General features: G+C 45.0%; 1 protein-coding gene across 6 annotated transcripts in view; it reads right to left on the minus strand.

Moving 5' to 3' along the window:
- Nucleotides 1-17,504, minus strand: part of CLUAP1 (clusterin associated protein 1) — a 43,510-nt gene that overhangs the window by 2,519 nt on the left and 23,487 nt on the right. For 3 of the 6 annotated variants that reach the window (XM_078074921.1, XM_078074920.1, XM_078074919.1), the window contains exons 7-13: nucleotides 14,742-14,875; nucleotides 12,358-12,499; nucleotides 10,206-10,278; nucleotides 9,273-9,350; nucleotides 4,883-4,990; nucleotides 1,865-1,920; nucleotides 1,541-1,597 (exon numbers count right to left, since the gene is read on the minus strand). In XM_078074921.1, the coding sequence (XP_077931047.1) occupies nucleotides 1,541-1,597; nucleotides 1,865-1,920; nucleotides 4,883-4,990; nucleotides 9,273-9,350; nucleotides 10,206-10,278; nucleotides 12,358-12,499; nucleotides 14,742-14,875 (648 nt within the window). The remainder of the gene's footprint in view (nucleotides 1-1,540; nucleotides 1,598-1,864; nucleotides 1,921-4,882; nucleotides 4,991-9,272; nucleotides 9,351-10,205; nucleotides 10,279-12,357; nucleotides 12,500-14,741; nucleotides 14,876-17,504) is intronic. The other 3 variants (XM_078074922.1, XM_036090477.2, XM_036090483.2) reach the window with 3 other exon arrangements.

Below are 17,504 nucleotides of genomic sequence, written 5' to 3' on the forward strand. Positions count from 1 at the left end.
GATGGGTGTCTCTCAATGCCGGTTACCTCTTGGCACTACTGGGCTCACGATTTCCGTGCCCACTGCACTCAGAGAAAACTCCGGGTCCTCATCACGTCCTGCAAAGCTCTGCACGGCCCCTACTGCCTCTTACTGCTCCTGCCCCCAGCCCACTCCATCCCAGTCACGCCACCATCTCTGGTCCTCCAATGCAGGAACCCCATTTCCTGGGCTTTGGATGCCCTTCCCTGCACCACAGTCCTCCTTGCATTCAGGCCTCTGCCCAGTGTCACCTTACCAGAGAGACACGCCTTAACTGATCAAAAGACATCAATCTCCTCCTTCAACTCTGTCACTCTGTTCCCCGAACTGCTTTTTCTTCTTGCCATTATGACCCGATGTATCCAGTTGATTACCACTAGAACGTAAGCTCCCTAAGGGCAGGGGTGTATTGCCCATAATCTGTAACAACACCTGCACATAACAGGCACTCGGTAAATATCTGTCAAGTGGCAGAGTGAGCACACAGGGGACAAGCCCGTGTGCCTGCGGAATGCGTGCAGGTAGCCTCCTGGGAGCAAACAAGCGGCACGAGGCACAGGGGAGATGTCAGCTGCAGCCTGGGCATTCGTTCTGAGAAAGCTATGCGCATGACCAAGCAGATCAGAAGACGAGGGACCAGATGGTGCTGTCCAGGCATCCCCAGGACTCACTCCAGACTTCTTACTCCTGCCTCGAATGGGTAAGATGGATGGGCAGAAGCTACCTAACCACCCACCCCTGACTATTAAAAAATGTTTGAGGTGGTTTCTCTGCTTCTCTAAGACTACCTTCTGTGATTTCAAGGCTCAATCTTCTCTGTGCATCTTGGCCAGCAAACCTGAGTGACCTTTCCCTCGGTGGATTTTGGTCACAAAATCCACTGTTGGCACTAAATAAAGGGATCTTTTGTACAAGAATGTCAGGCTCACGCTCTGCCCCTCTGTAGCCACTAGGGCCATGCTCCAGACACACGTGGCAGATGACCTGATGAGGAGGTCTGGGGTCTGTGGGCACAGCTTGCCAGGGACTGCCACAAAGAAAGCAGACCCAGGGTGATGGACGGGGCAGCCCTGGCAGCAGGGCCCATTCCAGTGAGTTTCCCAGTCAGTATTACCTCAAGGACACTCAAGGCACCAGCAGCCTGATGTCGCAGCCTCCTGCCCAGCCTCTCTGAGAGCTGTCTCAAGAGAGCCTCCCTTTCCTGTTTCTTCCCCAGCATGGAACTGAAGAGAGGGCTGGTCTTGGCCTGGGGTTCCCAGGTTCCCTTCTCAGCAGGTTCCCTTCTTTTCCAAGTTATACTTCAATGTCCTGATAACCTTGGCTCAGCACTCAACCCTCCTCTCCTGCCAGGGACCTTTAGGCAACTGCACCGTTCACTGTAAGCCTGCTGTGCGTGGCTCTTGCCCAGCAAGAGGCATCACTGCTGGGGAAGGCTCTCTGGGGGCCCTAAGCCAGCTAACACACACACACACACACACACACACACACACACACACACGAGATGAAAAAGAAAACCAACCTGCTTCTTGGAGCTGGAATTCTTGCATTTACCTAAGAGAGCTGGTGCTGCTTCCATCTTTAGAAAGTGAGAATGGAAAGAACAGTGAGAAGGAAAAAAAAAGGGGGGGGAGGGCAAGCACATTCATTTGAAAAGAAAAGAAAAGAGCCATCAACAAGCAGAGAAGAGTCCAGCTCCTTGGGAGGCTGAACTCTGGAGCACACCCAGCAGCGGGCCAGGCTGAGAGGCAGCCCCTCGCACTCAGCTTGTCAGCTCAGCTAGTCTACGAGGCCAGCCTGAGACCGGGAAGAACAGAGCTGCTAAAGGGAGCTGGTCGGGACTCACGTCGTCATCAGAGTCTCCGCCCTGCATTGTGCCCACGATGCGTTTGCTGGGTCTTCCTGAGGAGAACCAAAGCATGAAAAAATTAAGAAAACCTTGTTAAAAAAAAAAGAAAGAAAAAGCAAGGAATGGCATTCAAGACTTGTTTCCTTTAGAAAATTGGGAAAAACAAGAATCAACTAAGACATTTACTTAAGTCGCATCCAAATAATCAAAACCGCCAACAAACAGTAATGGATTTTCTACATTTCCACTTCGAAAAAAAGGAAAAGGGTAATAAAATATAATCACTACTCAGAAACCAGAAAACTAAATATGCATCCTGTACAAGTTAAAAAAAAAAAAAAATCACTGAATCCCAGGGTAGTTCTATTTTTACTTTTTGAGGAACTTCCACACTGCTATTTACCCCAAAGATACAGATGTAGTGAAAAGAAGGGCCACATACACCCCAATGTTCATAGCAGCAATGTCCACAATAGCCAAACTGTAAAAAGAGCCGACATGCCCTTCAACAGACGAATGGATGAAGAAGTGGTCCATATATACAATGGAATATTACTCAGCCATCAAAAAGGACGAATACCCAACTTCTGCATCAACATGGATGGAACTGGAGGAGATTATGCTAAGTGAAATAAGTCAAGCAGAGAAAGTCAATTATCATGTGGTTTCACTTACTTGTGGAACATAAGGAATAGCACGGAGAACATTAGGAGAAGGAAGGGAAAAATGAAGGGGGGGAAATCAGAAGGGGATACAACCCATGAGAGACTATGGACTCTGGGAAACAAACTGAGGGTTTTAGAGGGGAGGGGGGTGGGGGGGATGGGCTAGCCGGTGATGGGTATTAAGGAGGGCACATATTGCATGGAGCACTGGTTATTATCTGCAAACAAAGAATCATGGATCACTACATCAAAAACTAATGATGTACTGTATGGTGACTAACATAATAAAAAAAAAAAATCACCGGATACTGCTCTATCTGTGTGGTAGAACAGCTCTACTATCTGCTGAAAAAAGAAATGCAGTCTCCCTGCATGGACCAATGTTACCTGTATTTGAATCTATGTCTGAGCTCCAAAGAGGAAAACTTTTGAGGCTCACCATTAGTTCATCTTTCAAAACACCCACATTATCTCAGTGATTCTCCACTCTCCTCTGGAAGTCACAGTTGCCTGGCTGTGACTTCTGCAAACACCCAGGAGCCGTCCTTCCTTGGCGGGAGGCAGACAGTTGCCCTCACACCCGAAGGCTGAGAAAGGAGCACCCAGGACCCAGTTCCATGCTGCGCAAGGGGCAAAAGCAGAGAGGGGAGCTCACAGAGGAGCTCACTCAGGACAGGCCTGGGGTGACCACCAAGAGCTAATTATAGACTTCCCTTGGTCAGATAAAATGCAAATGCAAACCTTATGTTGTCTAAAGCCCTTATTTATAGTTCTTAAATTTTACTTCTGGTGGCTGAGCGGTCAGCAGAATTTAGGAGCACCAGTGCCTTTATTAGGTTCTCCTGAGCCAATCACATACCTTTTCAGAGCCTCAGCTCCCATCTATAGAATGGGAGTCATAACCTCTAACCTCTATTTATATCATGAACCTGTTAAAAAGTAAAAGGAAAGGGGCGCCTGGGTGGCTCAGTTGGTTGAGTGTCTCTTGATTTCAGCTCAGGTCATGATCTCGGGGTCGTGGGATCGAGCCCCGCGTTGGGTTTCACACCCAGTGTGGGGTCTGCTTCAGATTCTCTCTCCCTCTCCCTGTCCCCCATCCCGTGCTCGCTTGCTCTCTAAAATAAATTTTAAAACCTTAAAAAAAAAAAAAAAAAAGAGCAGTTAGCAGCAAAATTTAATATAAAGTGAAGATAATTTGCCTCTGAAATGTACCATGTATATAAAAATGCAAACTGCTCCAAATATTAACAGATGGTAGACAGATGTTTTAAAGGCAAATATAGAGCAATTTAGTAGTATCTATCAAAACAGAGATTTATATAAACTTTGACCTAAGAATCCCACATCTAATGGTATGAACACTGCAGATAAGCAGAAAGATGTATATACAAGGAAAAGACGAAAATAACTTAAATATATATTTTTTTAAAATATCTTTTAATATGGGAATGCCCAAGTAAATCATGGGTACGGTCATGCTATGGAATACTACGCAGCTGTCAAAAAGAACGAAGCAGATTTCTAGTTTACTGACATGGGAGGAGTTGTTCTAATATATTTAATAATAATTTTTTTTAAAAAGCAAGTTGCAGAAATATACACAGAGTCTGGTCCCATTTAAGTTAAAAAATGTCTTAGGGGGGTACATGGGTGGCTCAGATGGTTAAGAGTCTGCTTTTGGCTCAGGTCATGACCCTGGGGTCCTGGGATCAAGCCCCACATCAGGCTTGCTCAGCGGGGAGTCTGTTTCTCCCTCTCCTTCTGCCCCTACCCCCTGCTCATGCTCTCTTTTTCTCTCTGTCTCAAATGAATACATAAAATCTTAAAAAAAAAAGTCTCAGCTGATCTTTGTGTATTTCACGGTATGTGTGTGGAAAGGCAATTTGGAAGGACACATCCCCAAGCCACTGACCAGGACCCCTCTAAGGTGGAAAGTGGGGCATGAAGAAGACCCTCGGGGAACACCCACATTTGCTCCACAGATTTTTTTTGCTTGAGTCTTTAGCAGTGAAAAAGTAGAAACTAAAAGATTTTTTAAATGGCAGAGATGGTTGTCTGAGTCCTTTCTCTGTGCATTAGTTCTCTGATTATAGGGGATGCTACTGCACTGACAGCAGTGTGGACCCAAAGCGGGTAGAACACAGCTCCGTGGCAGAAGCTGTGTATTCCCGTGGCCTCTGTGAGAAATCCCAGGCCACAAAGAAGAATCAGCTATTCTTGGGACCACAGGTAAGAGTATTAGCAGCAAAGGTGACCACTGAGCAGTTTAAGAGCTGAATCCTGATACACAGGAGGCCAGTGTTCTGTGACAGGGCACAGCAGGGAGGGCAAGCGAAAGCAGCCGCGGTACCTTGCATGAGCACCTCCATGGCCGTCCGCGGCTTGGACAGCTGCCTCTCCTCCAATTCACTGTCAGATTCGTCATCTTCCTGGATGTCAATGTCCGAGTCATCATTACCTGGGAGAACACAAGTACGCAAAACAAAAGGGCAGCTCCATCATTACCGCTAAAACAGCTTCTATCCACAAGGCTCTTGTGCAAAACCATCTACACTTCTCAGCCTTTCTTTTAGTGCATTAGATTTTAAGAGACTCAGATTCGCCTGTAGATACTTAGGAGTTACTGTAGACAATGATATACTGGTTTGTTTTTTTAAACAATCTTCCAAAGCAAGACAAAAGTGGATCAGAATATATCAATTAGAAACACTCTGGCAGCTGAAACTAAAAGTTGAATAGCCAGCTGTCAAGGTAGCTGAAAGTTCTTGGTTAGTTGGGGGGGGAAACCATTCTCTGTTCAGTATTAGGTGATGTTACCCCAACTTGAGCTCTTTGTGGATAACAAAGATGAGGAAGCGGAGCCCCCTGAAAAGGTGAGTGACTGCGCCAAACAAGCCTGCAGGGAAGACGGAGACCAGGCCAGGAATGGCCGAGCACGGCTGGCCTGAGAAAGATGGCAACCTAATGAGTGGCAACAAGAGCTGGTACTCAGGATACTGCTTCCGGGAGAGAATTCATCATAAACAAATATAAACAGAGATTGTTCTCAGTGCAACAGCCTTATACATTAATTTCTTAAATACTCTCCTGGAGTCAGGTTGGACATTTCCTACAGTGAATCTATAGAAGGAGAGTTTCCACAGTGGAGAGAAAAAGCTTTCACTGACCAGCCTGATTCCCTGCAACCAGGGAGTGACACTGGTTTTGGAAGGATGGAACTGGAGGAGTTTGCAGTTGCTGTTCTGATCACCGAGTCAGAAGTCAGTTTGGAAGGATAGTAATTGTGCATCTATGAAAAGGCTTCGCTTAGCCCCTGTGATAGGGGGTAATGAAATGGCAGCTGCATCTAGCTGGGCACCAAGGGAAAGTGCTCTGCTTTCTTCACCATGGAGGGAAGAGCTGTGCTCTCCAGCATGGAAGGGCTAACCTTGGAGCCAGGGCAAGTGTGAGGAAGAGCACCCTGCCCGGGCCTCAACACAACCTATCTGAAAACTACCACCTTACAAAAGCCTATACAGAGAATATGGTGAAATATTAATACAAATTCATGACTATAAATTGAAATTACTATTCAACTTTGCTCACTTTCTATTTCATCCAGGAATATTATGATATTATATCATTACCTCATGCAATATAAATCAAGTATTACAAATTTTAAAATATCAACACGTTTCTCAGGCTCAACATGATTTCTTCTGACAAACTCCAGCCAATACACTAAATTAATGCATGCTGACACTGAAATCACCGAGTTATCAGTGATGCATTAAAATTAAGTATGGCAGGGGCACCTGGGTGGCTCAGTTGGTTAAGTGTCTGCCTTCAGCTCATGTCATGATCCCAGGGTCCTGGGATCAAGCCCCACATCGGAATTCCTGCTCAGCAGGGGAGCCTGCTTCTCCCTCTGCCTGCCGCTGCCCCTGCTTGTATGCTCTCACTCTCTCTCTCCAATAAATAAAGTCTTAAAAAATAAAATAAAATAAAATAAAGTATGGCAGACAAGAGTGCCCATAAAATTCAAAGAAGAAAGAATAGTCTTTCCAAAAAATGGTGCTGGAACAACTGGATAGCTACATGCCCAACAATAAGGTTGGACCCCTACCTCACTCCACATGCAAAAATTAACTCAAAATGGATCAGAAATCTAAATAAGAATTGTAACTATAAAAGTCCTGGAAGAAAACCTAGGGATAAATCCTGGTGACCTTAAATTAGGCAGTGGTTTCTTAGATATGACACTAAAAACACAAGTAACAAAAGGACAACTGATAGTGTAGACTTCATTAAAACTTTGTGCAGCAAAAGCCATCACCAAGAAAGTGAAAAGATAGTCCAGAGAATGAGAGAAAATATTTGCAAATCACAAATCACATAAGGATCTAGTATCCAGAATACATATAAGAACTCTTGCAATTCACTAATAAAAAAATAACCCAATTTGAAAATGTCCAAAGGACATGAATAGACATCTCTCCAAAGAAGATCTACATGAATGGCCAATGAGTAAAGAGAAGATGTTCCATTTCATTAGCTATCAGAGGAACTCATATCAAAACCACAAAGAGAGATACTTCATACCCACTTAAACAGTTTCTTTGTGTCTCCTTTGAGATCAACACAGTCCAACAGAAATGTAATGCCTGTGGCAGATGTAATTTAAAATTGTCTAGTAACGGGCGCCTGGGGGGCTCAGTTGGTTGGGCGACTGCCTTCGGCTCAGGTCATGATCCTGGAGTCCCGGCATCGAGTCCCGCATCGGGCTCCCTGCTCGGCAGGGAGTCTGCTTCTCCCTCTGACCCTCCCCCCTCTCATGCTCTCTGTCTCTCTCTCTCATTCTCTCTCAAATAAATAAACAAAATCTTTTTAAAAAAATTGTCTAGTAACTGTTAAAGTAAAAAGGAACAGGTAAATTAATTTTAGCAATGTTTTACTTAACCCAATATATCTAAAATATCATTTCAATAAGTGAACAATGTAAAATATTAATTAATGAGTAATTTTACTTTTCTATCATACTAAGTCTTCAAGACCTGGTGTATATTTTCCACAAACACCAAACCTCAATTTGGACCAGCCACACCTGAAGTGCTCAAGAGTCACACATGGCTTGTGGCTAGGTACTGGGTGGCACAGTTCTAGACTGTGAGCTTCCTGAGTACCTCATCCATCACTGTGTCCCGAGTACGGGCACGACGCCTGACATGCAGTAGGCATGCAGTAAAATAAGTGTAAATGCAGGAACATCTGCTCTTCACTACACCATAAAAACCACAGCAAGGTTACTAAAGTGCTTTCTAGAAATTTCTGGGTCATTTTATGAATTTACCACCAGCAGTGAGGTTTAAAAGGATGGTGGGAAGATGAAGGCTGCCCTTACTTCTATTACAGAGCATCTGAACAAAATACTTGGCCTTTTTAATCTCTGGGGCCCCTAGGGCATTCTCCTGTCTCTAAGCACTCAGACTTTCTCTCTCTTCTTCAAGTCCCTTCCTCCAAACCCACAAAGCCAATTTGGTGACTTCACCTCCTGCTCAACAGAGGAGACAGGAGCATCAGATGGGAGGCCTCTGGCACATGATCCTTCTTCCAGCTTGTCTGTCCTGCCTGAGTTCAAGTCCTGTATTCACACATTTAGCAAAACTCATCGCCTCACTGGGCTCTGGTTCCCATCCTCTCTTACAGACTCCCAGGACTCTCCTCATCTGGTACCTCCTTTCTCCCCAGATCCAGTTACTTAGGCTTTGCTTAAATAGCATCTCCTAATGAGGCCTACGCTGACCCCCTATTTAAAATGCAATTCCAGGGCGCCTGGGCGGCTCAGTTGGTTAAGCGACTGCCTTCAGCTCAGGTCATGATCCTGGAGTCCCGGGATCGAGTCCCGCATCGGGCTCCCTGCTCAGCAGGGAGTCTGCTTCTCCCTCTCCCGCTCCCCCCTCTTGTGCTCTCTCTCTCACTCTCTCTCTCAAATAAATAAATAAAATCTTTAAAAAAAAAAAAATAATAAAATAAAATGCAATTCCATCCCATCCTCCCCATCCCCTTCTCTGCTCTACTTCCCCTCCGCCGCCACCCCCCCTCCCCCAACCAGGGCATTTTTCACCTTCTGCTTACAGCTTGCTTGATGTTTGTCTCCTCACTGGCAAGTAGACTGGTTAAAGCAAAGGTCCCTGTCTTTTGTCCGCTAAAGAATCCTTTGCACCCAGAAGAGATATTCAACAATGCTTTGTTGCACTTAATCAGCTGCCTGCAGAGTGGTCTAAACACGATGATCTCTTCCACCTCCTGAATTTTGCTCATTCTTGCCCCTAATTCATGTCCATGTCCTATTAGGCTTTTCTGTTCAGAGAAGTCTTTCAGAAAGTCTTCCTTTTTATATCTCCCCCCAATCCCAATTCTCTGGTCAATGTTCCCACATATATAGCAAAGAAAGACAGAACACCTTAAGAACTTTAGGGTGAACAGAACTGAGAATGGTCCTTCATATTTTCCTAACTTCTTTGCCCACCCCAAGCTAATTAAGTGCTATCTTTATTCAGTTGGTTTAAATTGGAAATTATTTTTCCAAAAAAAGTAAATCAGAGATGCTCCTATGAATGTTTGCCCTTCAAGAGATCCCAAACCTATGGATAACAAAATTAAAGTGTGAGTTCAGAAGACTAAATCAAGATCAGTGAGAAAGGTCTTACATGCTGGCCCGGGAACGGAGCAGGGTACAGCTAACCAATCAGGGCTCTTACCTGTGCCGGGCCTCTCAGGAGGGGATAAACTCCATGCAGACTTATCACTTAGGGCTGCTTCAGGCTCTCCTGGCTGACCTGGAACCATAAAGGTGAGGGGCTGCTTTGGCTAGAGAGGCCCTTGGAATTCCCTAAACTTGCCCCTAAAGGATTTTCCAGCAGTCCCTATTCTCCTTCCAGAGTTTCCTGAGATTTAGGAGAGAGAGGCATAGAACAAGTACAAAAGGAGACAGAGAGAGAGCTCACGCACAAGCCAAGCTCCAGGTAAAGTATCCTCAAGCACAAGAGAATAAAATATTTCATCATAAAAAAAGAGAGCAATAAGCAAGAGAAGGAGGCACCCTGAGACACACAGCACGAAGAATACATCATGAAGACCGTGCGCTGCTACGGCTCCCGAGCCTGACCTGACACCTCAGTGAAGTTCGAGGAGAAGCTCGCTAACCAGCGACGGAGAACAGTCCTCCCCAGCATTGAGCTCCTATATATAGGTAACCCCCATTTCCCCACAGACGACAGCCTCACTGAACCATCTTGGATTACTGGGGGACCTCTGACGGGTAGGTAGGTAGGGGGACCCATTCACATGCACAGCATTACGACACTTGCTTTCTATCAGTCTGCCCTAATGTAAGGAACCCTATAGACCTCCAAGACCCAGTTTTCTTTCATAGTTACATATTATACGCAATTCAAACTAACAGTATCATTTAAACAGGAAAACGGTATTTTAGTTGACAAGAAAACCAAAGTGCTTTAAATGTTATGTAATTTGAACCAGCCTCTTAAGCTCTTGCATAAATTAAAACGGTACCTGATAGAAAACTTGCGAGAAAACTGCCTTTTGAAAATAAATAAAATAGACACAAAGATTTTTCAAGGCTACTGCCGCCCGCCCAGAGGAAACAGCCCCATCTGTGAGCGTCGCCTTACTTCCACTCCGGAGCAGGCGCTTCTCTTCCTCCTTCAGCTTGTTCTGCATCAGGCGCAGAGTGTTTTCAGCTTCCTATGGGACAGCAAACACAAGACTCAGAAGAGAGGACCCTTTTTTGGACTGTTTTATTCTTTAGAATTTGGGTAAGTAGGGCTAAGTCTGTACTGCAGAACCAGCGAAGATCTAAACGGCAGGAAGAGAACGAACACCGCCTGAGCAAGGAGCAGGGCCGGACCCCAGGGCCCCCGCTCTCCACCAGCAGGAGCAGCCCAGACAAAGGAAGGCAGCCAGAAGCGGTGCAGATGGCCCTCCGAGCCCTGCAGAGAACGGAACAACGCGGTGACAGGCCATCACATGCGATCACGTGTGCCGCTATGGGATGTCAACACAGGAACAAATCCATCAACTACGGGCCTCCTGCTCCTAAAGACTAAAGCTCTGCACAATTCCAGCCCCAAAAGATGCTAAATGGTGAGACTGATCAGGATGAAAAGAGAAAGAAAGAAATACTAATCTAACTCCTAGGGGGACAAAAGCTAATGCTTCAGCTGGGTTACAAAATGTGGCCCTGATTACCATCAAAAGAGAGAATGGGAGAGGAGACTGACTTTTAAAATTTTGCTGTTGTTCTAAACATTAAAAAGAGAGCACTGTTTCATGCATGAGATAGCCCTAGGGGCCAGGTGCTATAAGCATAGAGAAGAGAGGAGAGCACAGGAGAAAGGAGCCAAGTAGCTGCTGAAGGATGGAAGAACGCGCATCCCGAGGCACGTTCTCCGGCACACTCTGTGCTCGTAGCGGCCGCCCCACATGATAGCACGAAATGCTCATTTTACCTTCACTGGCCCTTTTCTGTTCTTTCCCAGATACCCAACTTTTAAAATGTCCTGAACTCCAGGCTCTTTTCGCTGCCCTCAAAACGTGCCTGTCCTGGACCCTGTTGCTCCGCAGCCTGCCCCTAACCTAGAGCAATGGTGGCAATGGGCTCCTTGTTGAGAGAAACTCGTCCACAGGAGTGCGGCAGTCACCCCCAGCCAGGCCTCCTGTACCCCAGAACAGCTTCACCTCATTCAAACACCCAGGTTTGTAGGAAGGCTACCATAACCTTTATACCAAAAGCTGTCGAGGACAGTGTGAGAAAGGGAGACTGTAGACCAATTTCATCGTGAACACAGATTCCAAGCGACCATTCCTGGGTTAAGCAGAAATATCCCCAAGGGATTAGGGCAATTCAAAAAGTGATAATAGGGGCGCCTGGGTGGCTCAGTCGTTAAGCGTCTGCCTTCGGCTCAGGTCATGATGCCAGGGTCCTGGGATTGAGCCTCGCATCGGGCTCCCTGCACCGTGGGAAGCCTGCTTCTCCTTCTCCCACTCCCCCTGCTTGAGTTCCCTCTCTCGCTCTCTCTCCCTGTGTCAAATAAATAAATAAATAAATCTTTAAAAAAATAAAATAAAAAGCAGTCTCTGATAAACTGGTTTGGATGGGGGCGCCTGGGTGGCTCAGTCGTTGGGCGTCTGCCTTCGGCTCAGGTCATGATCCCAGGGTCCTGGGATCGAGCCCCACATCCGGCTCCCTGCTCAGCCGGGAAGCCTGCTTCTCCCTCTCCCACTCCCCCTGCTTGTGTTCCCCCTCTTGCTGTCTTTCTCTCTGCCAAATAAATAAATAAAAATCTTAAAAACAAAAACAAAAAACTGGTTTGGATGATTCAATTAACAAGGGTCCCTGAAAATCTTTCACTAAACTGACCAAGCAAATTTTTAGATCTTTACCCAAGACCAGTTACCTACTCTTGGGACTCAGTGCAAATTAAAATGCACTTAAAAATTATGAAGAATTTCAAGCCAGTGATAGCACAGCATTGAAGCAAGCACCGGCCCTTCTGAGTCTTGTGCAACAACACAGGTCACGTGTCGGTCCTGTCCGCAGTCCGAACCGACCAAACCCACCAGAGAGCTGACAACCCTGGAGGCCAGGCTACACTGACAGCAAAACAAAAGAATTCCATGAGCAATCCTCAGACTTGATCAGGGAGAAAAAACATTCACAGATTTTTTTTTTCTACAATGATATTTACAAACTGACACGTCAACAAGTACAAACTAACCCAGCAGAAGGAATGGTCTGTACAGAGATGTGGGCTAAGTACTTACCTCAAACCTCTCTTGCTCCATCCTATGATGGTCCTCAAGCTGCTGTTCCAGATAAGCCAGATTTCGAAATTTCTCTAGATAAATGTCATACTGCTTTTGCAACTCCTCCTCGATCTTCTCATATTCATCCATAAAGGCTGGCCTGAAACAACCGAATGAAATAAAAAGTGAAAGATTAATCAACATACAGAAGTTTGAACTAGTACTCTGAGTTCCAGGTCCCATCATGGTTTGCTGTGGAAAGCCTTTAGCTGGAGACAGTTCTTCAACTTGTAGCTGCTTAAAGTTAATTTGCCTTTTCTCCTCCCTCCCCTTGAAAGGAACATACTTATTTTTTTTTAATCAAAAGCTCTTAGGGGCACCTGGGTGCCTTCCACTTGGGTCATGATCCCACAGTCCTGGGATCGAGCCCCATGTCGGGCTCCCTGCTCAGGGGGAAGCCTGCTTCTCCCTCTCCCTCTGCCTGCCGTTCCCCCTGCTTGTGCACATACTCTCTCTCTCTCAAATAAATAAAATCTAAAAAAAAAAAAAAAAAAAATCAAAAGCTCTTTGTAAATCTGAAATAATCCCCAAAGAATGAAGACTAAGGTAAAAATTATTCATAATCCAGGGCACCTGGGTGGCTCAGTTGGTTAAGCAACTGCTTCGGCTCAGGTCATGATCCCGGGGTCCTGGGATCGAGTCCCGTGTCAGGCTCCCCACTCAGTGGGGAGCCTGCTTCTCCCTCTGATCCTCCCCTCTCTCGTGCTCTCTCGCTCTCTCTCTCTCAAATAAATAATCTTTAAAAAAAAATTACTCATAATCCTATCACCAGATATAAGCACTTAATATTTGATAAGCATCCTTCCAGACTTTCTATGCATGGACACATATAGGAACGTATTTTTAAGCATCATTAAGTATATTACCTTCAATGAAGTTTTGCAGTCTTTTTTTCTTACTCAACATGCCCTGGATTTTAATAAAGACTTAAAAAGTAATCATGCATCATATACACCTCACAAAATCAAGAAGTTAAATATATGCATTATCTTAGTTGAGCATAATATTCTGCTGTCTGAATGCTCCAAAATGTATTCAGTCCCCAAAAAAGGGAAACATAGGTTGCTACAAATTAAAGCTAAATTTTTTTAAAAGACTTTATTATTATTTTTTGAGAGAGTGCGCACAGGGAGGGGCAGAAGGAGAGGGGGAGAGAGAATCCTTAAGCAGACTCCTGCTGAGTGGGGAGCCTGATGTGGGGCTGGCTCTATCTCATGACTCTGAGATCATGACCTGAGCTGAAACCAAGAGTCCAATGCTTAACTGACTGAGCCACCCATGTGCCCCTAAATCTAAGTTTTTAACAATATAAAATCTAAAACCAAAACCATAACACAAAAACCTGTTTCAACTGGTTTGCTGAATCTATTCTTTTCTCTTATTTTTGATCTTAAAGGGAAAACACTCTTCTTTTAAAAATATAAACAGATACACTCAGAAATAATAAAAAAATCTTTGGGACTAGAGCAAAACACAGAAATTTTTCTATTGAAAGGCCATGAAGCTTAACAAAAATGAATTTATGCCCAAGAGGCAGAATTGTTTAATGAGACACATTTATCAGGTGGCCCATATTCCAAAGGTGGAAGGGTCGTGGGCCTGCCTGTGGCTGGTGCTCCCTGGGTTACTCATGTCCCCAGGGCCTCCTTCCCACAGATGTCAGGACAGTAGCCAGGGTGTGGCCCAGTCACCAGTATCTCCAAAAAGTACGACATTTAGACAGATGCAGCAGCTACACAGATGGAGTGGAGAGAGAAAAATAAAGGGAGAATGAAAAGGATGAGTAGTGGTGCAGGAGAAAAAATGACAGAGACGGAGCAAGAGAAGGAGGGTGTACAACGAGAGAGAGAACGGTTCCAAGAAAACGTGAGGAACCCACTTGAAAGGCTCTGAAGACCTGGAAGGTATTGTGCACCACCATTATCCATTCATATTCCCTGGAAAAAGGTACTTTCAGAGAGGGAAAGTCAAAAGAAAGATGAATTACTGGTGAAAAATTATAAAGATCTAAAATCTACTCAAACCAAGAAATGGGAGTATGCTTCTGTTTCCACCTCGAGCCTTGCATAACTTTCACCATCTGGATTCACTTACTCTGCCCTGCATTCCAAGAAGCTATAAAAGCCTGAAGGGAGGTTCGAGAATTGAGCAGTTTCCCAAGCATACTGAAAGCAGTAAAGACAATGAGTTTGGCAGAGCATTTCTTAGAATGCGCGTGGCCCGCGCACTTTCAGTCCAGATGGCCTTACACCTGAGAGGCTACTACCACTGACCACATGTCCTCACCCTGCTTGAACTTCTGAAGACAACTTTCTACCCACTCTTCAGGTGTTCGGATCTACCTGACACTCTGCAGAGTCTGGAGCCGCTTCCGATTTCGTTCCAGTTCTAATTTCCTCTTCTCGATTTTGGCTTCTAAATTAGCTTCGTCAGAGGCCACGTTATTGAGCAGATCTTTAGTCTTCTGCACCTGCGCCTGCATTGAACAGGAAATGAATGAGACAATGTGCCAGTAAGGAACTCCCACCTGACTCTTGGAAGAGAGGAATTCCACAGCTCCTCAGGCACAGCGACATCATGCTACATAAAAGCAAAAGTAGACACACAGAGCAAACCCTCCCCCAAGCCATCACTCAGTTAGCCAACTATTTCCAGATGGGAGGTCACATAGGCCCAGAAAAAATGATCATCCTTTTTCCACGAGAAGAGGGTGTTTGTGCCCAGGAAAACTAATGAAGATGGAAAGAACAGTGTCCTGAGCAGAGGGGAGCCGGCCCAGACCTCTTGTGCAGCTCACTTGCTCACACTGCTTCCATACCACTCTCGATTGTCAGTCTGCCTTTATTCGTATCATTCAGCTCACTCCCCTAGTTACAAATATCTGCCTCACAGAATATACGCACCCATACGTATGGCTTTATTTAGGAGGGGACAAAAAGAAGTATTAGGTGGTCCCAGCCCTCTTCCACTGCCTGCTGGGACTGAGAGAGAAGGTTCTCTTCCCTCCCATTGGCAAGTACAACTACGGACTAAAGCAGAGAAACCATTCCGTGAAGTCAGCGAGCAAACGGCTCCGTTAGTGGACCCAGCTTTTGGAGGGAGCCTGTGCAGCAGGGGCAGAGAAAGAAAGTGAAGGGGAAGAAAGATCATGGACAAAACCCACACAAGAGCAAGTTCATCTGACAAGGGATAATCAGAATAAACGCACGGTCTTCACACTTGTCTTGTCTGGAAAGCTGGCCAGGTCGGGCCGGTGGCTCAGTGGTGATCTGCCTTTTTTTTTTTTAGGAACAATGTCTGGAACGGAGCCAGCTGAGTGTGTGACTGCCTTCCGAGTTCTGACGTCCTAACTCTCCTTAGTTCCTGATGCCTGACATAGGTTCTCCCCACGAGTACTTTGGCACAAGGTGTCATGCCCCACGAAGGCTCAGTGATGGTTTACCTACAGGTCTCTGAGACGCTATGGGGTCCACAAAAAAATCATCGAAGGAGCCCAGACACTCTCTGTGACAGTCAAAGACAGTGTATATTTGGAAGCAACACTTTCATTGTTTATTTATGGTTGAGTTTTTTTCAACTAAGTACACTAATCATTTCCAAGATGTTATCATGAAAATAATCTTATCACTATCCATTTGCTACAAGTGCTTTAAAAACCCCACATGAGACATGAGTTTACTCTCACAGGAAGACAAGGTGAGTTTCTGAACAAACAACTCACGTTGATGGCAACTATTTCTCTGAACAAGTCAGATTAAACCTAGTGAATTTATCTGACTTCAAAAATAAAAGCAATTTGTTAAAGGTATGTGCTCCTCAAATATGAAATACCAGTGGGGCGCCTGGGTGGCTCAGTCGGTTAAGCGTCTGACTCTTGGTTTTCGCTCAGGTCATGATCTTGGGGTCGTGGGATCAAGCCCCGAGTTGGGCTCTGTGCTCAGCAGGGAGTCTGCTTGAGAGTCTCTCTCGCTCTGCCTCTCCCCAATGCATGCACGAGCCCACACGCTCTAATAGATAATCTTTAAAAAAAAAAAAAAGTTAAAAAACAATTATCAGTGTGATAAACACAATTTTCCCTAGCTTTCTGAAACAAATGGCCTATATATCATAACCCCTTTTAAGTATCCATACTGTTGCTTTGGTTTTTAGAATTATCAAATATCATAGATATTTTGCAACAACAGATATATTAAAAGGTGTTCACCAACTATGTTGTACACCTGAAACTAATGTAACATTGTGTGTCAGCTATACTTCAAAAAAAAAAAAAAGAAAAGGAAATAATAGGGCTCCTGGGTGGCTCAGTCGATTAAGCATCTGCCTTCGGCTCAGGTCACGATGTCAAGGTCCTGGGATCAAGTCCCTCGTTGGGCTCCCTGCTCAAAGGGGAGTCTGCTTCTCCCTCTGCCCCTTCCTCTGCACACGCACTCTCCCCCTCTCGCAAAAATAATCTTTTTAAAAAAGGGGAAATAATAAATAAATAATACATACATACATAGATACATACAGGGAGTCACCAAGAAATGAATGGTGCCCTCATTTCACTATTCCATATATACTTAGTGCTAAAGGCACATTCATGCCATGTTAACTTGATCCAGCCAGAACACTGACAAGCACAAGAGCATCAGCAGATAAAAGAGTTTTAAATTGAAAAACAATCACAAACTTACAAACAGCTGGATTAGAACATAAAGCATTTTTTTCCTAACTTAGGTCAGAGTGGGTTGCTGATCTGAGGTCCCATCACCTCTAAATATTTGTGTATATTTCCTATGAATAAGGACTTTCTCCTTCACAACCATGACACAATCACTGAAACATGAAATAAACACAGATGCACTATCAACAATCTGCTCCTCAGACCCGCTCAGATTTCCCCACTTGTCCCTGTGGAGTCTGTAACATCAGGCGGAGTTCACCCTGGCATTCAATAATTAATCACCTGATTAAGCGGTCGTCTGCCAGGATTCTCATGTGAAGTCACTCTTTTCTCCTTTGTAATTACTAAGTACTTTTGGGTGGAGCTACTTTGAAACTATGTGAAATACCTTCTCTTCATCAGCTTTCAGTATGTTCACTTTTATTTCAGTAAGAACTCATGG

Source organism: Halichoerus grypus, chromosome 6 (genome assembly GCF_964656455.1).
Source record: "Halichoerus grypus chromosome 6, mHalGry1.hap1.1, whole genome shotgun sequence".
Taxonomy (NCBI): domain Eukaryota; kingdom Metazoa; phylum Chordata; class Mammalia; order Carnivora; family Phocidae; genus Halichoerus; species Halichoerus grypus.